Source organism: Strix aluco, chromosome Z (assembly GCF_031877795.1).
Source record: "Strix aluco isolate bStrAlu1 chromosome Z, bStrAlu1.hap1, whole genome shotgun sequence".
Classification (NCBI taxonomy): domain Eukaryota; kingdom Metazoa; phylum Chordata; class Aves; order Strigiformes; family Strigidae; genus Strix; species Strix aluco.
The window spans coordinates 78,915,880-78,939,347 of NC_133971.1; the positions used below are offsets into that span (position 1 = coordinate 78,915,880).

The 23,468-nt window shown below is 40.6% G+C and overlaps 1 protein-coding gene across 1 annotated transcript in view; it reads right to left on the bottom strand.

Annotated features, from left to right (window-relative positions):
• OXCT1 (3-oxoacid CoA-transferase 1) overlaps positions 1-23,243 on the bottom strand; it is a 100,318-nt gene extending 77,075 nt beyond the window's left edge. Inside the window, exons 1-6 of the mRNA XM_074811775.1 lie at positions 23,004-23,243; positions 20,064-20,172; positions 17,919-18,009; positions 5,604-5,739; positions 2,161-2,310; positions 454-560 (exon numbers count right to left, since the gene is read on the bottom strand). Coding sequence (XP_074667876.1) covers positions 454-560; positions 2,161-2,310; positions 5,604-5,739; positions 17,919-18,009; positions 20,064-20,172; positions 23,004-23,087 — 677 coding nt within the window. The 5' untranslated portion in view covers positions 23,088-23,243. The remainder of the gene's footprint in view (positions 1-453; positions 561-2,160; positions 2,311-5,603; positions 5,740-17,918; positions 18,010-20,063; positions 20,173-23,003) is intronic.
• Positions 23,244-23,468: the final 225 nt, after the last annotated feature.

The window sequence follows — 23,468 nt, forward strand, 5'->3', positions numbered from 1 at the left end:
TACATACTTTTCTGGGGACCGAATCAAGTTTTCCCATCAACGACTGGCCAGGAGACTGACTCAGCTCCCTTCTCTTCTGACATGTATGAACCTGCACTTCTTGGGTCAGCCTTCAATTGCACAAGGAAAAGGACCCAAACTAGCACAAAAATTGAACCAAATAGAATGACACTACATCTCTCCACAGTTGTCATAATGACTTTGGTCTGACATGTCTCATTTTTAACTACCAATGTTTTATTTCACAGCTATGTTTGAATTCTCAAAAGTCATTAAAAAAAGCAATTATACTTTGTTTTTTATAGCAGTGTAATTTGACAGTAGGGAAAGGCAATATGAAAGAAAGTGAAATCAGGAAAACATTATTTTGCCATCACACAGAAGACAGGATTCTCCTCTCTTTCATTATCTAAACCATTAAAGAATCTTTTCCCACTGGTAAACAAGTCATACCTGAAAATTATGTTTCCTGCACGATCAGCCTTCCATGCCTTCACAAGAGCAAAATCTCCTGTAATCGACTTCTCCAGAATAAAGTGACGGCCATCAAACTCTCTCACCTACAGAGAAAAGTACTGTATAATAACAGAGAAACACTGAAAGGCTGTAAACCCCAGTTTTATCACAGTGTCACTATTTAGTGAAACAGAATGAGAATCAGATCCATATTCCTGCTGCTCCATCTACTGGAAATAGACATGCTTCTTCCTGCACATCTACCAGTTAACCAAAAACTGAAATGCTAAAGCAGAACTGTTGAAAAAGTTCATCATCACTGCCCACCACCAGAAATCCCAAATCTAAAACAAAATGGATTTGAGACAAGAGTACTCAAATCACATCATCTGAAAGGCTGAATTTAATTTGGTTTTCTCTGCATTTATGATCAATGTTTGTAATGATATTGTGCCTGAAGTCAGAATATGTAACTGACAAACAACTAGTATTTTAATCCTATATAGAAACATGAAACAGCACTTCTCTTAATGTCAAAGGTTAGAGTATACAGAAATACTATTTGAGAGCTATTTAAAATTTCTGGGAGGGGAAGGAATTATTGACAAAAGTGTATCAGAAGTCAGTTTTTCAGTCCTGCAGAAGGAGATCTGAGCTTTTACAAAATGACAGTTGCATTTGAATTGGATTTGGAGAACGGATTTGATCAAATCATGCTAGTCATGTTATTAGCCTCCCAAAAGACTGAGGAGAGTAAGAGAGACTTTTCCACAAATCTTAAAAGTAGAAGAAAAGTGTTGTCAAAATTATAAGCTATTTAATAAACAAAACATTCCTTCAAATGGTAAAACATCATAATGACATATTCAGTAAGAAAATTAAGGAAAAAAAAGACTAAGTTAATGATTAGATACTGAAAATAGCCATGCATAAAATACATTAAAACTATGGCAGGGAAAATTACCTTTACCCCAGAGATGTTCTTGAAGTAGAATTTAATGCTGTTTGCAGCCTCACTGGAGCAGACAGCATTAGCTCCATCCATTTCTTCAAGTACAATTATGGCACTGAGAAATCTCTCTCTTTCCCCAAATTCTACGTCCAACTTCAGTATGAAGCCCTCATTTCTCACTTGGAAGACACACTTTTTATTTCTTTGCAATTTCAAATACTCAGACTAAATTGCATTTCAACTGTTGGCAAATGCATTTCCCGAAAGTTTGTGTCAACTGAGCTCTTCTCTCTTTAGCAGGAAAATGTCCCATCTCTTCTAATGCTAAAGCTTTTATGTACAGCTGCAGGGCTGCTTCCTCCATACCACAGTATTTATGGAGCACCTGCCCCACTAATAGGAGGTTGTTCTCAATCCGTACTGTGCACTTCAGTGGTCTCGTACAAGACTTTGTTGTAATACACAGTGAACCTGCTCAGAGAGCTGTCAAGTGAAGAGTAACTCAGCAACTTGGACCAGTTCTTGATACTATGTCACCCTAAAGCTGTAAAAACTTTTCTAACACATCACACAGGACAAAAGTAAGCAGTGGGAGAAAAACAAATGTGTCTGGTACCACAGATATCCTGTTAATTCAACATAGTAAGGTTAAACTTGGCCAGGAGGTGCTTAAACTAATATTTATCTTGGGAATAGGTAAGAAATTTCATTTTCAACACAGAAGGCTTCCTAATAACAAACTGACGTCTTACCTCTCTTGGCTGGCTGGCAATGGCAATGGTGCCATCTGTGTTGTATTTGATAGGTGCACCCCCTTCCTGCACCAGTGTCCCATAGCCAGTACTGGTGTAAAATGCTGGAATTCCTGCTCCTCCTGCTCTAATACGTTCAGCGAGCGTACCCTACGGGAAAACATATTTAACTAGTCATTTGGGAACAACAAATCAAACTTTGATGAATGGGTTGCATGCACTTATTTTTATATCCTGTCATTTGGAGATTTTCTTTCCGAACTCAGCAGACCATCACAGCTCTTTCTTCCTCCCATTTTAGCTCTACTTTGTGGGACTGGTACTGGATATGGCAAGACATGCTTCACACACGGCCATAAATTGATCAAGAGCACACCATTACACAACTCCCTGTCAGCTCCCAAGCCCCAGCACTTTGCTGTGCCTACTCTCCTTCAGCTTGTTTCCCAGTCCACTACTCTGAGAAAAGTACAGAGGTTTTTTTTTCCTTCCCACCTGGCTACATATACTAGGTTTTTCTTTTATAACAATCCTACATATTTATGTTTCATTCTCCAACATTTTAAGAAAAACTTCATACCCTACTCCAAGTTGAAACAGCCACGCAGTAGAAGATTGAGAAAGGAAGAGGGAGTCCAGTGATCTGGGTTGCCCATGCTAAGAATACCAAGAAGCTGACAAAACAGCATTTCTACTCTATTTGACCACTCCATCCACACACTGTTCTATGTTCAGCTGTACCATGGATATTAACATCCCAAATTCCTCATCAGCCTTAATTACAGATTTATGGCCAAAGACATGTCTGCCTGTTTTTCATTAGTGTCCATTCTCAAATTTTTTTTATATTATTCTGTATTCAAAGCAAAACAAGACCATCACAGACAATTATCTAGCGTGATGGCCTCCAAAACACACGTCGCATTTTCCCCACTTATCCTGCAAGAAACACAATGACTTCTGGTAAGTTTACAAAATGGTGGCAAGAAGCAGATGCAAACCATCCAATGATACAAAGTCCTGTGTTCCAAGCAGCATTTCAAGATCTTACCATGACCTCTCCCTTACTGTGTTAACAAGGACACAACAGTTCCCCATTTTGCCTAAAGTCATACAAACTTGAAGAGCATTTCCAAAAGACACAAATATTTCAAATTCCTATATATCTTAGGAAGTCATTAATTCACCTTACTGTTTACCATTGCACAGTATTTTCATGCTGGACCTACATAGCTTGTCTGTGCAGTCCACAAAGCCTATTACATGTCAAAGGAGTTCAAGGTCTTCTAGATGAAAGCACTGAACATTAAGTAGGAAGAAGGAAAAAATGAATTGTGAGATTTGCAACTTTTTAAACATGAGAAGTGGCAAGTGCCTCGATATTTCCGTGTCAGCTGACTGGGTATAAAAGGAGCTTTTCTGCCCATCTCTGGGATTCTAAGAGACATTGCCAAGAGATGGAGCCCAAGACCCTCTTCTCCATAAAAACTTAAGGCTGTTGCTTTTCCCAGAGACTTAAATCAAGAGCTGTTTAAAGCCCAAAGATCATGTGTCACCTTTGGAAATGCAACACGCTAACATGCTGTAGGCTTTAGAGTAGTAATTTCACAAAACTCGATGTGAATATAATGTAACTGATACTCAAGATTTTAGGATCTCATTGCATTCAGAAGATTTTGGTAGCTTGGCAGTGCTTAATAATTAAAACTATGGTGCTAACAAGTAAAGCTGTAAATATTGGCTCATAACACTATGCAGAGATTAATTTAGTTAAGATTTAATGAACAAGCCCAAAAAGAGTTGTTTCAAACCAAAAAGAGTTGTTTCAAATAAACTGAAATATCCTAATTTGATTCCTACCCACTAGATGGCAGACACTGCACATGCAACATCCCCAAGCGCACATGTGAGCTGCCAGCAATACTGGAATTCAGCAACTCCCTGACTTTTTTCCCCTTATATGGGCCACAATATTGAGCCTGCTTCATGTGTTTTTCTACAGTCTGGGAGGAACTATCAAAAAAAGCTAACAGCATATTGGGCCATCTTGTCTAGACCATGCTTTTGCCAAGAAAGGTTGGATCAGATGATCTTTGAGGTCCCTTCCAACCTGATATTCTACAATTCAAATCAAACATTGTAAAATAAAATACACATATATATATACTTGAAATGAATATAATGTAACAAGTCATAAAAGGAATTCACACAATATGACCAGTAAGTTCTGCAACATACCAGTTGCAGCCTATAGCCCATGAGCCTAAAATGGTATACTGGGTTTGCATGGCAGGGTTTTGGTAGGGGTGGAGCTACAAGAGGGGCTACAGAGATGGCTTCTGTGAGCAGCTGCCAGAAGCTTTCCCTATGTTCAGGAAAGCCAGTGTCAACTGGCTCCAAGATGGGTCCACTTGGCCACTGGCCAAGGCTGAGCCCATCAGTAATGGTGGTAGTGTCTCTGTGATAACATATTTAAGAACAGGGAAAAAAAAAACAACCTGCATAACCCCAGAAGCAGTCAGAAGAGAGAGAAGTGAGAATGTGTGAGAGAAACAACTCTGCAGACACCAAGGGCCATGAAGAAGGAGGGAGAGGAGGTGCTCCAGGCGCCAGAGTGGATATTCCCCCTGCAGCCCATGATGAAGACCATGGTGAGGCAGGCTGTGCCCCTGCAGGCCATGGAAGTCCACGGTGTAGCAGATCTCCACCTGCAGCCCATAGAGAACCCCACACTGGAGCAGGTGGATGACCAAAGGAGGCTGTGACCCTGTGGGAAGCCCATACTGGCGCAGGCTCCTGGCAGGACCTGTGGACCCGTGGAGAGAGGAGCCCACGCTGGAGCAGGTTTACTGGCAGGACTTGTGACTCCGTGGGGGACCCACACTGGAGTAGGGGAAGGGTGTGAGGAGTCCTCCCCCTGAGGAGGAAGCAGTGGCACAGACAACGGGTGATGCACTGACAACAACACCCATCTCCTGTGCCACTGCCATGGAGGAGGTAGAGAAATTGGGAGTAAAGTTAAGCCCAGGAAGAAGGGAGGGGTGGGGGGAAGGTGGACTTTTAAAGGTTTGGTTTTATTTCTCATTATCCTACTCCGATTTCATTGGTAATAAATTAAACTAATTTCCCCAAGGTGAATCTGTTTTGCCCATGACAGTAATTGGTGAGTGATCTCTCCCTGTCCTTATCTCGACCCACAAGCATTTCATTGTATTTTCTCTCTCCTGTCCAGCTGAGGAGGGGAGTGATAGAGAGGCTTTTGGTGGGCACCTGGCATCCAGCCAGGGTCAATCCACCACAGATGGCAAGTTCCATGTGTCTTTACTGCACAGTTGCACACAGGCAAAACATCTGGATTGCAAAATAATTTTAAAAGAGCACTTAAGCATTATTTTACTCAGTATTTTAGATGAAATCAACAGCCTCCTAGAGACACTCCTTACCTGAGGTGTAAGCTCAACTTCAAGCTCACCAGATAAATACTGGCGTTCAAATTCAGCATTCTCTCCAACATATGATGACACCATGCGTTTTATCTGCTTACTCTGAAGTAGAAGACCAAGTCCAAAATTGTCAACACTGTGTAGAAAAATCCAGGCAATAATCAGCATTTAGAATAGAGTTCTGTTGTATTCAAAGCACTTAATAAAGTTTAATGACTTAGCAAGATAGAACAAAATTATCATCTCCCCCAAGACATAAGGAATTGGAGACAAAAGTAAAATTCCAGCTTTTAAGGGGGAAAACATCAAAGCTACAATTAAAATTTAGGACTCTAGTGCTCAGACCTCATTTCTTCCAAGGCACTGAATACATCCAAAACTTCCTTTTAAAGACATTTCACATGTAACAGCTACAAATACCAGCCTAACAAGTGGTGTTATTTTACATATCTGCTCCTTTAAAAAGCCTTACTAATTAACAAAAAGTCACACATGGCACAACCTGGCTTTGAGTGAACAAAGACATGATCCAGAAGTACCTCACAAAAAGTGATGTATATCTGCCACTAGTTGTCTCAATTCAGTATGAATTAATTATCCACACATGGCTTCAGATTTCAGGATAGGAAATATTGAAGAATATTAAAAGAATCCTTTAAGAAGCCAAACCCAGTATCCAGCATGCTGCAATTAACATGCACATGTGTTTACAATATATGCATCCTATTGAAAACACCACTCCTGAGGAGCTCCAAAAAGGTTGTCTGTACTTTCTAAGTCTATCAATTGCTTTAGTGAAATATCTCCCTTTCCTATGCAAATCTCACCCTTTTGGTATTCTTACACCACCATGTTTGCCATACTGCTTCCTTCTCTAGGTAGTCAGAAATGAACTGTCTTTCCACTAATGACCAGATGAAGAAAGTAATGTATCAGACTGCCTTCCCTCTATTCTTCCTCCTTACACTGTACCCAAATTATCAGTAAGTATATTCCCTAACTCTGGCTTTATAAGCTATGGTGATGGGGAGACAAAGAATGTAAAGTATATATAAGTACTGTAATACAAATCTATACTCCCCACACAAAAAATACTATCTTACTCAAAAAAGGGAAAAACAACTCAAAAATCAAGATATGATGCTGAGTGAGCCAAGAGGATTTGTTTTGCACAATAAATCAATGTAGATCAGAGGAGAGAACCACTGAGCCACAGCGAAACCTCACTTAATGGATGTTACTTCTCCACCACTTCAGGATCCATGTCAGAATCCAGCTGGGACGTCCTGGCATCCTTTCAAAAGGCCAGATTCAAAAAGCTTACTACTATACAGTATCCATTTTCAAATACTAAAGTGGTAACGATGAACCCACTTTTACAACAGCACCACTGTCCTCTTCCTTGCCAGCCCCAATGTCCCATAGCACATGCTGCAGTGCTACATGTGAAGGGAGAGGGGCTGAGCAGAGCAGTGCCAGCACCAGCTCTTCACCTCCTACCACAATACTCTCAATAGCTGCATGGACAGATGTGCAGTCAGAAAGACTGCTCAACTGCATGCTTATTTTAAGGTTAGGACTATTTTAAGAAGATACCCCACTTCTATGCATACTCAGGCGTTTTGGAAACTGCATGACAGGAAGTGAAACAAGCTTCTCTGATCTGGGTCTCTGAATTTATTCTCTAGATGTAAAGAACTTGACTTGCTGTAAAAGCTTGCTCCACTCTCCAACTCTGACCTACTAAGAAAAAATTAAAAATCTAATTCTGATGCAATCTTTTAAGTGTTGTAGTGCCAGAGCCTTGAGAACAAAATGTGTTCTGCCTGGAAACAACCTATATTTCTAACTCACCACAGGAAAAAATTCCACCAGTTTGAAACTAAGAGTAGAAAGAGGAGTCCCATGGGCAAAGAAAGGGATTAAAAAAAGAATAAAAGTACAAATGCCACAATTTCCTGTATAGGGTCACTCAAAGCAGAACAACCCATCTCACAACCCCCTTTCAGGGACAAGGCCTCTCAAAACCATCAAACCCTGACCTCTCGCTTTAAAAGGTAATAAACAAATGTAACAGACTGGCCAATATCTGATGGCAATTTAATGGATTTGTATAACTAGAGTATTGTGTAGTGAAAGTACGTAAGTTAAACAAAACTGTACAGTGCTTTGTAGTGCAAGAACAAGCAGGGGCAGCTTGAGCTGCTTTCAAACCATAGTTGCTACTTCTGTATCACTTCTGTATCACTGCTACTTATATCACTCAGGTGGTTGGCACTGCTCTTACCATTTCAAAACTTGAAAGCTATCAAATAGAAACAGGATTTCTGCATGCAGTCACCAAAATTCTGAGTGAGCATTCACATGAGAAAGGGATGGCAACAGAAGAGCAGATTTGTAATGGTTAAAGAAATTTCTGCCTCATTTCATCAAGATCTGTAATCCTTCCTCCTACAGTCTCAGAAGCAACTACTGGAGCACACTGTCCTTAACAGGATTTTGCATATTGTCCTGCAGAATCCCATGCAGGATCTCATACAGGTACACTTGGCTCCCTTATCTACTACAGTCAGGTATCTTCTCTCAAACAAAACTTAGTAGTTACAAAGTTCCCTATAGAAATTAAATAGAAAGATGCACAAAATTTATTCTCTGTCACGCTCATCCCAAGCTGCACTTCACTTCTTAAGCCACTCTTTCTCCTCACCTCAAAAGCAGTCAATTTATTCAAAAATAAAATTGCAGTGAGGATCAGTCACTGAGCACACAGGTCATACAATCTTATTTCTCTAGCACAATGAGAAGAGGAATTTTACCCTCAGAAAGTCATGCACCAGGAGGCTCTGCCTGTCTGGTAACACAAAATTACTTAATTCCCAGGCGCATTTCATCTTCAGAGCAGCATCACAAAATCCAATTGCTGTTACTCATATGTTTATTTTAAATGTACATTTCTTAAAAGAAATACAGCACTACCCACCTTTAAGGATGCAATCTGCATTCAGGTTTCCAGCTAAAATAACCCTTTTGCTCTCTACGCACATCAGTTTTCCTTTCACCTCACTCCAAAAAGTCATTTGGAGCATCTGAGACTATTTTATATTTCCTATGTTTTTTTCTTATATTTGAATGTCCTAAGAAACCAACATTTCACACCACAGTGAAAATGCTGTTCTGACTCCTATTCTCCCCACCGTTTGCTCATTACTTGACATCTCTATCCCAGAATAAAAATTTCAATATAACATTTTTATGGCAATTGTTAGTTACTTGTACTTCCTTTCCATCTTTTGCTGCTTTCTTGGTTGTGTTGTTTTAGATGGAAAAGTTTCTTTGAACTTTTCAGCTTAAAATATGTTTATATAATTTATATTATGTTTATATATAAATACCCCTAAAGTATCTGTCTTGCAGGCAATGCACTTCCTATCAAATAGTAACCATAAAAAGAAAAAAAGATTCTTCACTGAGGGCATCGGAAGAATACGTTCTGTGTATCTATTCCAAAAGCTTAATTCAGTCCTTTAAAAATTTAAACAAAGGTGAGTGCAATAAAAATATGTTGTCCTAGATAGGAAGGAAAAAGGCGTGGTGGAAGTTGATATAGTTGTTACATGTGCCATCGGAAGAGGGAAAGTACACACTAATGATAGACAGAGAATGCATTATTTTGCCCTCAAAATTGTTAAGATTTCTAGAAGTTTCTCCATCCTGTATTAGGGTAAAATATGAATGAACAGAATACATGAAACACATACAGGAAAAGAGATCTAAGCTGGCACTCATCAAGAACGTAGGTCACCCAAGCTCCCCATTCTACTGATGCGTACAAGAAGGAAGTCTGGTTGTTTAGTAACACATTCCTTCCTATTGTTTTGTCCTCTCAGACCTACAAACCCTTCCTGTCAAAAACTAATGTTTACCTAATAAAAAAATTAGCCAACAATGACTCCCAGCCAGATCTAGACCACATATCTCAAATATACTGGAATTAATCAAAAGCAACATGTCCATGTTGCACTCCAGATAAATGGTAATTTGCAGCTCTGACCTCTCTCTTTGGCGGCTCAAGCAAAACACATTCTACAGCATTACAGGGAAGAAGAAATTACCCACGTTTCCAATCTGATAAAAGCTTCCCACACCAACAAGCCCTACACAGCCTGATGAAGTAGGGAATAGAAATCTGCATTCTTACGCAGAAAAAACAGGAGACTTGGAATGTCACACTGCTCTGGCAAGAGACTTAAGATGGCTTTTGGGGTTTTTGTGAGTAAAAGCAGATAATTACACTCTCTCTCTCTGTCTTTCTAGACATCTGTAGGTGTCTAAGAAAAGGGGGGGGTGGTCAGGACAGACTGGCTGCCCTTACTGGGAACACTGGAAAACAATGGTGAGGAGCATCAGTTAGCATAAGGGCTTCATTCTACATCTCTTAGCGAGAAATCTTCCTCTATACTTGTTTTTCAGAGATCCTCCAGAACCTGCAGTGCATATTCCTGAGAGATACCACTGAGACCAGAAGTCACTGGTTATGAAAGATTAACATGAATATTTTTGAAAAATTAAAAACATGATGGCTAAAGAGGAGCCAACATGAGCCCTACCTGACCTTTTCCTCTCATAATTTGGGGACTCGAAGTATGGGAGGGTAACTGCATCACCCTTAAAGACTATAGATTGAGAAAGAAAAGCATACAGTAAGAATCCTAGGGTAAGACTCAACCTCAGGCAGAAACTAGAGTTTCCTGCAACTTGCTGTTGCTGTAAAAAAGCATATTTATGGTTGGTCCTACTACTGGAGAATGCATTATATAAAGACACCAGTCAGCTTCTGGAGACAGACAAGCAATCTCTCTAGGCATTTGGCAGGTCCAAGTGTCACACAACTATGCATGAAACCTGATAACAAATGGACCTGTTCCAGAGCTAGAAATTTTCCTGGCAAGAAAGGAGTGGGAGAAGGAAACAATTTCCTCTATCATTCGCCACTTAAAAGGGGCTTCATCTTGTCTGTTTTACTTCGTAACATCAGCTTTTCAGTCTTCAGAAGGATCTGCTCCAAGTTACATGCAAACGTCTCCCAATAGGTCCACACTTCCTAGGAAAGCCCAGATATGGTTCCCAACTAAAAGGAATGTATCAATCACTACCTGTTTGGCATCTCTTAGTAACGCTGCCTTAAGCTTTCAGGTCCATATGGGTGCCTAAGCATAGCATGAAACTTTATCAACATGAAAGAAGGTACGTGGCTGAAGATATCATCCAAGTTCTTAGTGATGAACATTCACAGGTCCACAATCATAGATTACAATCCTGGCAGCACCAGAAAGTGACCCTTTATAGCCTTTGTGCATAAAATTAGTAGATGCCTACTAGATGATATTTGCCAGAAGACACCAAACAAAACTGCAGCAACAGGAAGGGTAAAATAAATGTGGACTATCACCCACATAACAGTTCCTTGATGAGTCGTCTTCCAGCTGGCTCTTAACAGTGATACTAGTCCCACAATAATCCCCCATCGTTACACTGAGTCAGCTCAGATGATAATCTCTCCTCCTTTTCTGTCCCCAACTTCCAGCAGGGTACACAGAATGAGGGCAAGATGTGGTATGGGAGTCAACTAACAGGGAGAGGAAAACAGATTCAGCTCACAGGAAGGCAAATTAGACAGAGTCATAAATTTATTTGCCTTACTGATTCCTGAGACACTGTCCTCAGTCATGTTTTTTCTTTTTCCTAGGACATGTTCCCATCTATCCTAATGCGAACTGCTTAATGGAAAGCAGAAAAGAGACACAGAAGCTCTCTGAGGGAAGGTCACCAAGAAAAGAGGAAGAGAAAAGCATGGGTACTGCCACATGCTAAGGCAGTCCTGGTCAGAAGGAAGAGGTAGCACAGAAAAGAAAGCAGTGGGCCACAGCTCCCAGAAACCATCTCATCACCTTTTCAGCCCATGGCAAAGAACAAAAGAAAGAGTGCACTGAATCTCTCTCAGCTCAGCAGCCCGTGACTTCTTCCACTTTGAGGGGACAAAGAAGAAGGAAAGAAAGGGAGGCCACAGTTGCTGGGAATCATGAAGCCCTGCATGCAAGTGAGCATGACTGAGCCTTAAACTCCCTCTGCTCCTTCTCTGCAGTGTTTGCACTGCACTCTTCTTCTTCCACTACTGAAGTCTTCCTAGGGGAACTCTGTCCTCTCTGCTCCAATAACTTCATCTCAGTTCCAGCCTCACAGCAAAATGGAAGTATTCTTCCTCCACCATTCTCTTCAAAAATGATGCTCCACTCCTATAAGAATGATGGATGCAGGCATATAGGCCAAGCCCATTGAAAGGCTGCAAAGGCAGGTAATTTTTGACAAGGACACAGGTACTGTACATTGCATGGTTACATCAGTGGCAAGGTCTCCTCTTCCCACATTCCTTCCTGCTATGAAATGGCATACTGTGTTTTTATTACAACAAATAAAACAACTTTATTCAGAACATTTAAAATTTACCATATTTCTCCTTCACAGCGAAGCTATATGGTACAGACTTAATCCAATAAATATTTCAGTTTCATCATGAATGCATCATACTTCAAAAGTCTCCTGGCTGAAAGCTAGATTTAACTTTCATTGTCACTTTTCCAAAATCTATGCCTATTTTGTCTTTGTTTGTAATTACAACCAGAAAGTCATCTGCACAGCTGATTTCTCAACAGTTCCATGTAGTGCAAAGTTTAGTGCAATTCGCCCTGCCAAAATCCTAAATAGCCGCTACACTAAAATTAGCAAGATGACCTGGTCAGATTTTCAAGGATTTGCAGTTCATAGTTTCACCAATTTAACACCTGTAATAAAGCATCTGATTAGATTCTTTACAAAAAATTGAGATGATTTAAAAAAAAAAAGTAAACTGCTTCAAATAATCAGCTTAACACTGGAAATGTCTTATATACCTTGCCTCATTATTTTGGCAACTTGCCATATGCAGGATTTTACCTCATTGGTAAATAAGTATATAAGTATATTTACTTTGGGATGTTTAAAGGATTTCTTATACATATACAAAAATGACACACACAATGTAAGATACTCTGAGCATCACCTTGATCATATCTTTGTGCATATAGAAGCTTTCTTCCCAGTCCCTCATAGACTTTTTCAGTCTATTCATGCCATTAAAACCACCTGACACCTTATACTACGTGAAAAAACTTCTCAACTTTTTGTGAATTTGGAATGCAAGTTCCACCTAACAATATATTTTAATATATTTAAATATACATAAGTAATATAAATATATATATATTTAACATATATATATAAAAGTAAGGATGGAATGTAACATATATATATAAAACAGTAATAATAAGGATGGAATTAAGCCATAGAAGCTACATATGAAAGAACAAACAGTCTGTGGAAAAGATGGCAGACATCTTTTTTTTAACAGAAACATACAATTCAAAGCAATGACTGAAAAATGAGATAACCTTAAACCTTAACATACATAACATTTATCAATCCTGCCTTAAATTCAAAATATTTAATTGTTAAGAACTTAAAAGTACGTTTGGTGCTTTAGAATATGGGGTGCAGTAAGTTTACCATTGCATCTGATGCCAGAGTAGGACCTTATCTGGAGATTTGGCAACTACAAATAGCCCATTAGGATAACAAGGGTATTATGTTCAACAGAACTAAATAACAGTGCACTCAGGCATCATGACCAACAGTTCAAATGCTTATCTCAATGCCATTTTCTCCTTACTAATACATAACATTGTAACATAAAAAGAACTTCTTCACAAAGAGCACAGAGATAAAAGGTTCAAAAAGCTGGTAATGCCTTTTAAACAGACAGTCTGAATCTGTGATAATCTGACAGTGTGCTGTCAATCTCCTTTTAGATGATCACCCAGGTGATTAGCAATTAAGATATTAACTGTGAATTCTCTATTTTTACTGTAAGTGAAACCCTACTGTTCAACACTACTGCATTCAAAAAGAATGCATATTTAAGTCTCAAAAGCTGACAAAGCCCAGAAGGAAGTAGCTCATTTGATACAACAGTCAAATCACATGTGCAGCTACTACAGGTAATGGACTTAATTTTTACCAAGTACATATTCAGCCTATTGAGGTGGTAGAGACAGAATAAAAGTGTTGATCTCAGAATGTGATTATAGCCAAAATTAGTTATTCATTTCATTAAGCAAAAGTCATTAAAATAATAATTTGGTGCCAATTCCTTAAACTTTCATTTTAAATATCTGGCTATGTTGACAAGGACACAGTCTTTGTTGCAACACAGATCCTGAAACAACAGGTCTGATAGCCAGCATTAGGGAAGTCTTAGTGTAAGCCAACCTGAAATGTCCAAGTCCACTGTAACTTGAAATCAGTATGCAACAGGATACCACAAAGTCACAATCAGATGAAAAAACAGCCATGTGCAAGAAGGTACTGTATACTAATCACAACTATGTTAGGAATTTACTGAATCGAGGTTTAAAATAAGGACCTACTGACATGTGGAGTGAACCAAATTTAAATAATGCAGCAAAAATTTAATAAAATGGATCTTAGTAGCTTACTGAGACAAAATCCTCTAAATTTAAAGGGCTTATAATAACATCAAGAAAGTATGTAAAATACAAACAACATCAGCAAAACAAGTTGTAAGGGAAGGTGTGAGAGGCTGTATTTTAGAAGCACGCCCACACACCATGATATCTTTCACTATCTCCCTGGTTCATAAGCTCCAGTTTCCCTTGCAGCAAGTTGTGCAAATACCAGAGATACTGGATATTTGTACTGCTTCCCTTTCAAACACTTTGCCTTGTTTGGGTTGGCAAAAGAGTAACTACTCTTAAAGGTGCCATTTCACTAGCTAGCACACAGGATATGCACTACCATAATGCACCGCAACAGACAGTAAGTTCAGCAGTATGGTGTTTCCAACTACGGTGCCTAAGAGCACCCCATAGACTACTGTACAACCTGTACTTGGCAAGCCTTTCAAAGGCCAAAACAAGAACTTTACTTGCCAGCAACTACATGATTTGAAGGAGAATTTGCAGGAGGAATCTCCCTCCTGCTACACTGCAGCACAGAACAGTAAGGCGTGAACTTGTGAACATCCTACTCCTTTAAAGTTATTTCCAGACACTGCCAAGCGTTTCTAGGCTGAACCTTCTTTCCAGCTAAAAGAGTTGGTAAGAGCAGTTCAGAACATCCTTATTAATGCCTTCCCCTGGATGTCAGTGAAGCACTGTCTCCATTGCTGCTATTTTAGTTATGAATAGATAGCTCTGTACCACATTTTGTGGTTCACGCATATTCTCCAGAATAGGTTGCCTGTCTGTGTACTTCCCTGCTCCAATTACAACTTCCCTGCTAACCCCACTGCAGGATGAGAACACCTAACCACAACCAATTACCCCCCGTTTGCTGGAAGAGCTGGAGAAAACAGCTGCAGTCAGGAAGATGAAACACAGCAGGACATCAACTGCAGCACAACAGTGCCAAGGCAAAACATACCGAATCCTGGGGCAACTTGGAAAGTGAAAAATTACTCATTCCACAAAGTAACTAACATCTCGAGATTACAGGAACAATTCACCCTTTAAATACTACTGCTGCAGGGTATATGATTGCTGTGCTACTTTCAGTTTTTAAATCAATTTATTAATATTGCAATAGTTGATAATATCACTATACTTTTTGACATCATATTCGAAGATGATTAAATAGTATCAATCACTGTGATGAGGATTCTGACTTTATTAATAACAACATCTGTGCTTTAAGCTGGTTCCCAAACCCTACCAAACTACAGCAGCCTAAGTTCCACATAACTGCAATACAACAAATAAAAACAAAAGATGAGACTAGATTTTATTATTAATTTAATTTCAAAATAAATGATACTGTTCAACATGAGAACAAAACCAGGATTTTTAAAAAACAGACTTCATGAAAAGCCTAGATGCCCTCAGGCATTTTCAAATCATTATACTATTCTGTGAGGAGTTTACCAGACTTCCATGAATGTTCATGGAAAACTAATTTCAAGAAAAAACAAACTAAACTTTGCTTTCCTGCTAGCAACCAAACGTTTTTACAGTAATCACCCCAGCCTCAAAGTCTAAAGAATTTTCAGGAAAGGTAGCATTATTATAAGTAAAATTAATTCTAACCTGTAACACCACCAACTATATACAGAATACAATACAAAATGTCGTCTTCTCCATACTATTCCACAATGCTTCTCTTTTCACTCTTTCTCACATTCAGACCCTCATCTCACTCCCAGAAGCATCTGTGCAATCTATCTACATATATGTCTGTTGTTCAGAAATAGTGGGAGGAAAGTGATTGATCTCTACTCTGAGTGAAATGATCTCTAAGTGATTGAACTTTCCACTCAAAATTATTTCTGTCTCTTTCTCCTTTTTCTCATCCAGCAGAAATTGTTTCCCACAAGAGTCTAAGGAGCTTGAGTTTGACTGTGTATGTGCCCACTACCAATACAAATCATATCTGTTATCCAATGAATGTGCAATGGCAAGCATGAAGCACTGAAAAAAAATTAAGATCAACATATTGTGAACTTCAGCCTCAGAAGCCTAGACTAATATATATATGTATGTAGAAACTAAATCTATGGCTCTTGAATGGTATTCTGTTTTAACTTACATTAAATACAGTCAGGTTAAAACCAAAACAGATTGGGATGCAAATCTATGGACAAAGTATATGGGAGATGTAATGATGCAGCTGAAAATAGCACAAAGCATTATTAGATAAATCCCACCTAATTCACTTCTTTGGCAAGGTTGGAGGAATTGAAAGAGCAAGATTTAACATCTGTTTTCATTTTGTATGAAGAACAAAGTTCTTTATACCCAAACAACCTTTCTGGATCACATAAACTTGTCTCTTTTATTCTAACATAGGTACAGAAGAAAACAGTTTCCCAGTGATCTTTTTTTTTTCCCCCTACAGCTCTTGTTCTGCAGTTGGATAAAGGCTGAGCTTCTATAGAACACATGGGAGACTTCCAACCCAAGGAAGTGGCTCATAATTGCAAACATTAATGAAGTTCCATGAAAACAATACAAAATTCACATTATTATTATTATTTCACTGCAAATACAGCATTCAAAAGCAAAAAGTTCACAGAAAATGTAGTAACACAGATACTACTATTTGCTGAAAGTAAGCAACATTATAAAAAAATTGAAAAAAAAACCCAAACAACAAACTGAAAGAATGCTTACAAACTATCTTCTGTACCAACTGGGCTGTGTAACCCCAGTACATCTAGCTGTGAGAAAACTCTTATTTCACAATACAATACAGTTTAGGATGAATTCCCCAATCAAAGAAAATCTGCTAAAGGGACACACACCTGCCTTCCAATATTCTTTAAATCTACAATGAACTAAATTACACTTGAATTATTATGTTGCTGAAGGTGATATTTAATAGGGTAAGTCACTGAACCAAGGTTAGAGTCACCTGCAGATGCTAGTCATCCAACAACACTGCAAGGAACAGACTATTAAGACTTATTGACCAGGCTGATTTCAAATACAAATCATTACATTCTGCATACCAGTATTTTTATTTCATTTCATTTCTATTTTATTGATGCCCTTCAACAGAAGTAGTTGCAGTTATTTCTTTATATGAAGATTGTTAGGTATTGTGGAGTCTACTACAATGAACAGCCTGTGTAAAAATTAGCCCTAATGAGAAGCTGAGAAATTATACATAAAAGAATTATCCTCACTGTCAAATCCACATGAATTTCTCAATAGGAACACATTTTAAAAAATAAAACAAAACTTCCAAGACGCATTAAAGAGGCTCTCCATCCTTTTATCATAAATATTCTCCACTGTTGTTGTGGTGTTTGGGGTTTTTTTAAAGTAACAGAATTACAATAAGAAGGTCAGAAAACACCAAACTGTGGTCAGAAAAAAAAAAATCCCTATTTAGAACTTCACACACACAAATCACTGATATTACATTTAAATCATCTAAGTCAGAATTTTCAGTTACAGTCAACCAGTTAAATATATATAAATACACATAACTGCAACCATCTACAACAGTGACAATTGCTCCCTGACAAAGCAGAGTATATATACAGTATACACACAGTACTTTCTGGGCTCATTACAAAAATAACACTTTCAAAACAAAGTTGTATGGTTAGTATGAAAATTCTTATGATGAAAAGTAAGACAGACCTTTCCCATGAATGGAATATTTAGTCTGCACTTATTAAACCACAGACATATGAATACCTACCCTGCATTATTACTGACTGCTGTTAGTCCCTTTACTCCAGTCTTCAGTAAACCCCCAATGAGGTTTTCAGGAATCCCACACAATCCAAAACCTACGTAAAATAAAAAATTGAATATGTAAAAAGTGTTTGAAAGAACACAGACTAGTCAGAAGTCTGAGAATGTGTACTGTTTAATTAAAAATCTTTTCTGAGTAGAACAAGCTCCTTAGCTGACTAAATAAACCAACACTTCTGGAAAGAGTTGCATCCTAGTACTGGAGTCTCCCAGTCACTAGATGCTTCTCAGTTTGGATGAAAGCCATTTAACCATCAGAGGTCTGCTCACACACAAATCGCCTCTGGAGAAGGGCTCCAGGACCTTGACTGTCCTATTCCTTCTTCTCTTTCTACCCAGCTAACCTTCAGTTCTTTGCTGCACATAACAATGTCAAACAGGAGGAGGGAGGAGTTCTCCCATATAGGTTAGCCTATAATTAGGTGATAGAAATCCGTGAATTTTAACAGTCTCAGGAAGACCTGTAACTGGAAGCGCAGTAACCCAGATCTCCACCCAGGCTGAGCTGCCTCATGCTCCTACCTATTATGCAAGAACCCAGTATGCCTAAAATGAAACACCATGCCACATTTGAGGCACCTCAGTCTTAGGCCAGGCTCTAACACTACAACTACTACCATTTCCTTCCCAACCACTTAGCCTCAGATCCTTTGTTCCAACAACAACAAGAAAATAATTCTTCCTAGAAAGCATTTTGCCTCATTACACATCTCCAGTGAGGTTTCCCATGTTTTACAACATTAAATTCACTACTTCCAATACTAAAAATTGATTATAACCTATTAAATAGAGATACCGCTTTTCTTTCAGTAGATTGAACAGGATGAAATTGTGGAAATATCTAGAATATTCAAAAGCTCAAGTCACAGTGAAAGTCAGTATTGATTTGCGGAAACAGACTCTACAGCTCCGAGAGTTATAAAGCAGGTATGTTTACTCCGGCGCCGGGGTGCAAGGGGATTCTCCACAAAGCTTGCACACCCACAGCACATTTTACCAAAAACTTATAGAGTGTGGATATACATATTCATTGGATTACATAACACAAACATACATATGCATGAGTAAGGCTGGGTTAGTTCTAGAGGCTGGTGTCAGCAGTTTATGTTATCTTTGCACCTGCGCATTCCCTCCTGGGGGCCGTCTTTGGGGGTCTTTTGGAGGAAGGCTCATAGTCTTTCTCTCCTTGTACTTTCCCTCGGAGCATGCGCAGATTCTCTTAGCCAATTTCTTGAATAACAAGAGTGGTTCCCGCTGGTTTACCACCTCTATCTTATCTAAAAGCACCACTCTATTAATTTCTACCACCCATACATGGCTATCTATCCATTACAAAGACTAAACTTGCTAGAGCACATCTGCTTTCCAAGGACTTGTCTCTTATTTTTGCTGAACATAGTAATTCTTGGTAAGTTTCCACAGAAAACTGCTTTGTTTTGATGAACAGAGTAGCAGTAGCCCTTGGTAAGGGCAAGCAGGATTATTAAGCAATATTCAGAAATCATTATAAGTTGCTGTAAGTTGCTATAAGTTGCAAAGTAGGTGATTATTTCCTTGTATCAGTATGACACAACTTTTTGACTCTTTTGGAAATACTACATATAATCATTTAGTGTAATGCAGATAAGTATTATCTTCACTTCCTACAGCCAGAAACAGGTTAGGCAATTTCTCCAAGGTCACAGAGACCCGGCAACTAGTCAGATACAGAACACAGAGAATGCTACCATAAAAATAATCAAACCAGATTTTATTTCTTCACCGAGATAACAATGCTAACTTGAAAAAGCCCAAGCTGATTTTCTGCATTCAAATTGGCCCAAGTAAAGTCTTACAGTTCACTTAGTGGGGCAAAAAAACCTAATGATTTTTCTGAGGCTCTTTCCCTCCCCTAAAAAACAAACTGGGATTTTCTCACTGAAAGAGTCTGCCCCTCATTAGCAGAGTAGGAAATCCCTTGTTTAAAATACCCATATACAAGTATATGGATTCTCAAATTAGTTAATATTAAAAGAAACATGGTAAAACAGTAAAAAGTATCTCATTAACAGAACATGTGATTTCATCCATAGAGAATTTAAATATTTACCACCAACAAGTATAGTTGCCCCATTGGGTATATCTTTTACAGCTTCAACAGGATCAGTATAAAATTTGGTGTTGCGATGACAGCTGGTAGAAAAATAGCATCCACAAATCTGGAACAACATTAAAAGAAACAAGTGAATGAATAAAAGCATTACATAGTAGCTTTATAATGATGACCAACCCTCCAGCTAGATAAGGGAGAAAATATATAAAAGATATTGCTACTGTAAACACTAAATATGGGGGGGTGGGGGTGACAGAGAAGGGTTCAGGTCTCCAAAACAAGGACTCTATTGTCTCTCTATCCCCCAGATCGCTCATATTTTAGAGCATCCATATGTATTATGAACGCTTTAGGCTTAATGTAAGCTGCATCAATTTGACAATATCCAAACAGATTTTAGATTTCTGAATTCCATCATAAACTACTAACACATTGTGATTTACTGTGAACAAATTCACAAACGCAATTCCTCAGCATGCGTTAGAGCAACCCAAAGACTGCTCTAACCTATATATTGCTACTTGTAGCTTCAAAGGTATCCAGACACTAAACATAATCAGAAATTGCTGAAGCAAAGAGCCAACACCACCACAAAATTTGAGTGGAGGCAACAAACAATAAGAAGCACAGCGTCGTGCTGGCAGTATAGTAAGCAGAGACTCTCTTCAATGGAGTGAACCTTCCCCCAGCTTCCTAACACGATCTTAGAGCTCTTGTGTTGTTGAAGAACAGCCCAGAATCAGGGAGACTCTAACATACCAATGAAATAAGGAGGGCAAGAGGGAACTCAATACAAATCCTACCCCCAAAACTAGACTTCACAGTGCTAAGCCATTCCACGGTAACCACTGTAACTCATCTATTATATTCTTAGGTCATGGTCACCCTTATTTTTTTTTCTTTTTTAAATATTTCCCACTAATACTACCGTTCATTAATATCAATCAAGTACTCTCAAGGCACCAGGAGCAATTTACATTTAAGTCACTACATTGACACAGTCTCCATAAATTGAGAGTATTTGGAAGTTAAAATACTACCTACTAGTGTTTATATTTCTAATTTGATAGCAGGAGTGAGAAATTCTGTACTGGGAAAGAGGGAGAAGAATGACTAAATAAATCATAAACAAGTTCATCTACACACATTTTAAAGACAATACCCTAATTCTTTGCTAAAGACTTGCCTTAAGGTCCAGTTACAACCAGGGCAATATTTTTTGGCTCACAAATTGCCTTTTTATAACTGCGTTTTTTAAATTAAATTAAGGCTGCAAGAGTTCGTATCGAATATTAAGAAAACCTTTCTGAATGGAGGCTTATCTCTTTCCCAATGGACACACTGATGTTCCTCTGCTCTGATGGGCTAAAAAAAAAAAATAATTCGGTATGTGGGTCATAAGGAACAGGGCCAGGTGAGAAAAAGACCCTTCCCCATGCTCAATTATACCATGACTATTTCTTTCAGAAACATTTTTTCATAATGACAGTAAGGCTGAAAAGACCATCTCTTCTTGTTGCACTCAGTAGGCAAGTGACAAAATGAGTATTAAGGGCCGGCAGCCTCGTGATCCCCGGTACAACAGGGCTGCAAGCAGGCACGAGGGCCAGGGCTGGAGGGAGGCCAGGGCACTGTTGTGTCCCCGTACCCACACACAGGAGAATATTTTAAAGAGGCCACATGGTACCTTTTCTTTAATATTCCCAACTGCCTGTAACAGTGGGGAACAGAGTGGCGTGTGTTACATATGTGTGCATTCCCAAGATGGATGTCTCTAATGCAGTTATCTGCCCTTCTATACTAAATATGTTCTCTTCAGTCCCTTTCCCACTCACTCTGCAGTTGGGCTTTCCAGGAGCCGAGGTGCCAGCGATCACCCACACTTGCCCTGCACACCAGGGCAGCAAGCTAAGACCTCCAGAGCTGGCCGCAATTCTGGCAGCCCAGGTTTAAGAGAGAAGTGGGGGTATATGAGCTCCTAGAATCATCAACAAAATTAAATTTTATAGAAGAGCAAAATATAACTTAACAAAACAAAGACTGAAAGAGCTATGATTATTTGTCCATAAAGACATCAGGAAGAGTAAACACAGGCATGAGAAGGAGAGTAGATGAGCTGTTTCAGCTAAAATAAAACAAGAAAAGCCACAGAAACAATTCCGCCTGAAGAGACAAAAAAATTAACGTATCTATGGTTACACGTGGGCTGGAAACCATTAGATCAGTGAGGTTTGGCAAAAGCTTCCCCAGGAAAAGCAAAGCAAGCAAGCGAACTAGCTGCACTGCTGAACTCCACACGTTTATGAATGGCAAAACACGGCGGGGCTGCCGGGGAGCTGCCCTCACCCACCTGCACTCTCCCTGCCCACACCTCTAGGAAAGACGGATGCGGTGAGAGCAAGATTGAAATATACAGGAACACACTGTAACTGTGCTGCGATTTCAAACGCAGGGGAAACAAAATTACATCTCAAAGCCAAACCTCCAGGCTGGTCCCCCAAGGTCACCGCATCCCAACCCGCCGCCGGGGCCGGGCCTGCCCCTGGGCCGCGCTCTGCCCTCCTCCCCGCCGCCCGCCTTCCGCAGCGCCCGCGGCCCTCCCTGGGGCAAAACCGTCGCGTTAATGCAAAAAAACCCCCACAACCAAACAAAAACCCAACCAAAACGAAACCCATCACTTCCCCGCGGGGGCTCCGGCCGCCCGGCCCCGCCCGGCTCGCCCGCCCGCCGCAGACGTCGAGCCCCGGCGGAGGCGGCCCCGCCGCGGAGGGTTCCCTGCCAAGGTCACCGCTGCCCGGACGGGCGCGGCGGCGGCCGAGGCCCGACGGCTAGGGAGGCGCGGAGAGGGTGCTGGCCACTGGCGAGGCCGGCCGCTGTGGGGGTGCGTGGCCGAGCGGCGGCCCCGGGGCTCTGGCTGTCCCCGCCGCTTCGCCTTACCTCAGCGGCGGCGGCCCGCGCCCGCGCGGCGGGAAGGAGGATGCGGCGGCTGAGCGGTGGCAGGAGGAATTTGTACGCCGCCATCTTCGCGCTGCGCGGCTCTCGGGGAGGGGAGCGGAGGGGCGGCGGGCCGGGCCGAGGCGACGGCGGCGGCTGCTGCTGTCCAACGCTGGGCGTGGGGCCGGGGGCGGGCACGGGCGGGACGGGCCGGGACGGGACGGCGGATCCCGCGTGCGGAGGGAGGGTGGGGGGCTCGGCTCTGACGCCCACTGACGTCGGCTGCGCCCGAGGCGGGGCCGCCGCCTGTGGGGGGGCCGACGCCTGAGGGACAGGCGGGAGCCGCGCCGCTGCCGCGTCCCCTGGGGCGGCGGCCCAGGCCGGGGCGCGGGAGAGCTGTCCAGCCGCCCCGCGGCTGCCGAGCCCAGGGAGCCCGGCCCGGCGCTGTCCCGCGGGGGGGCCGGCGGC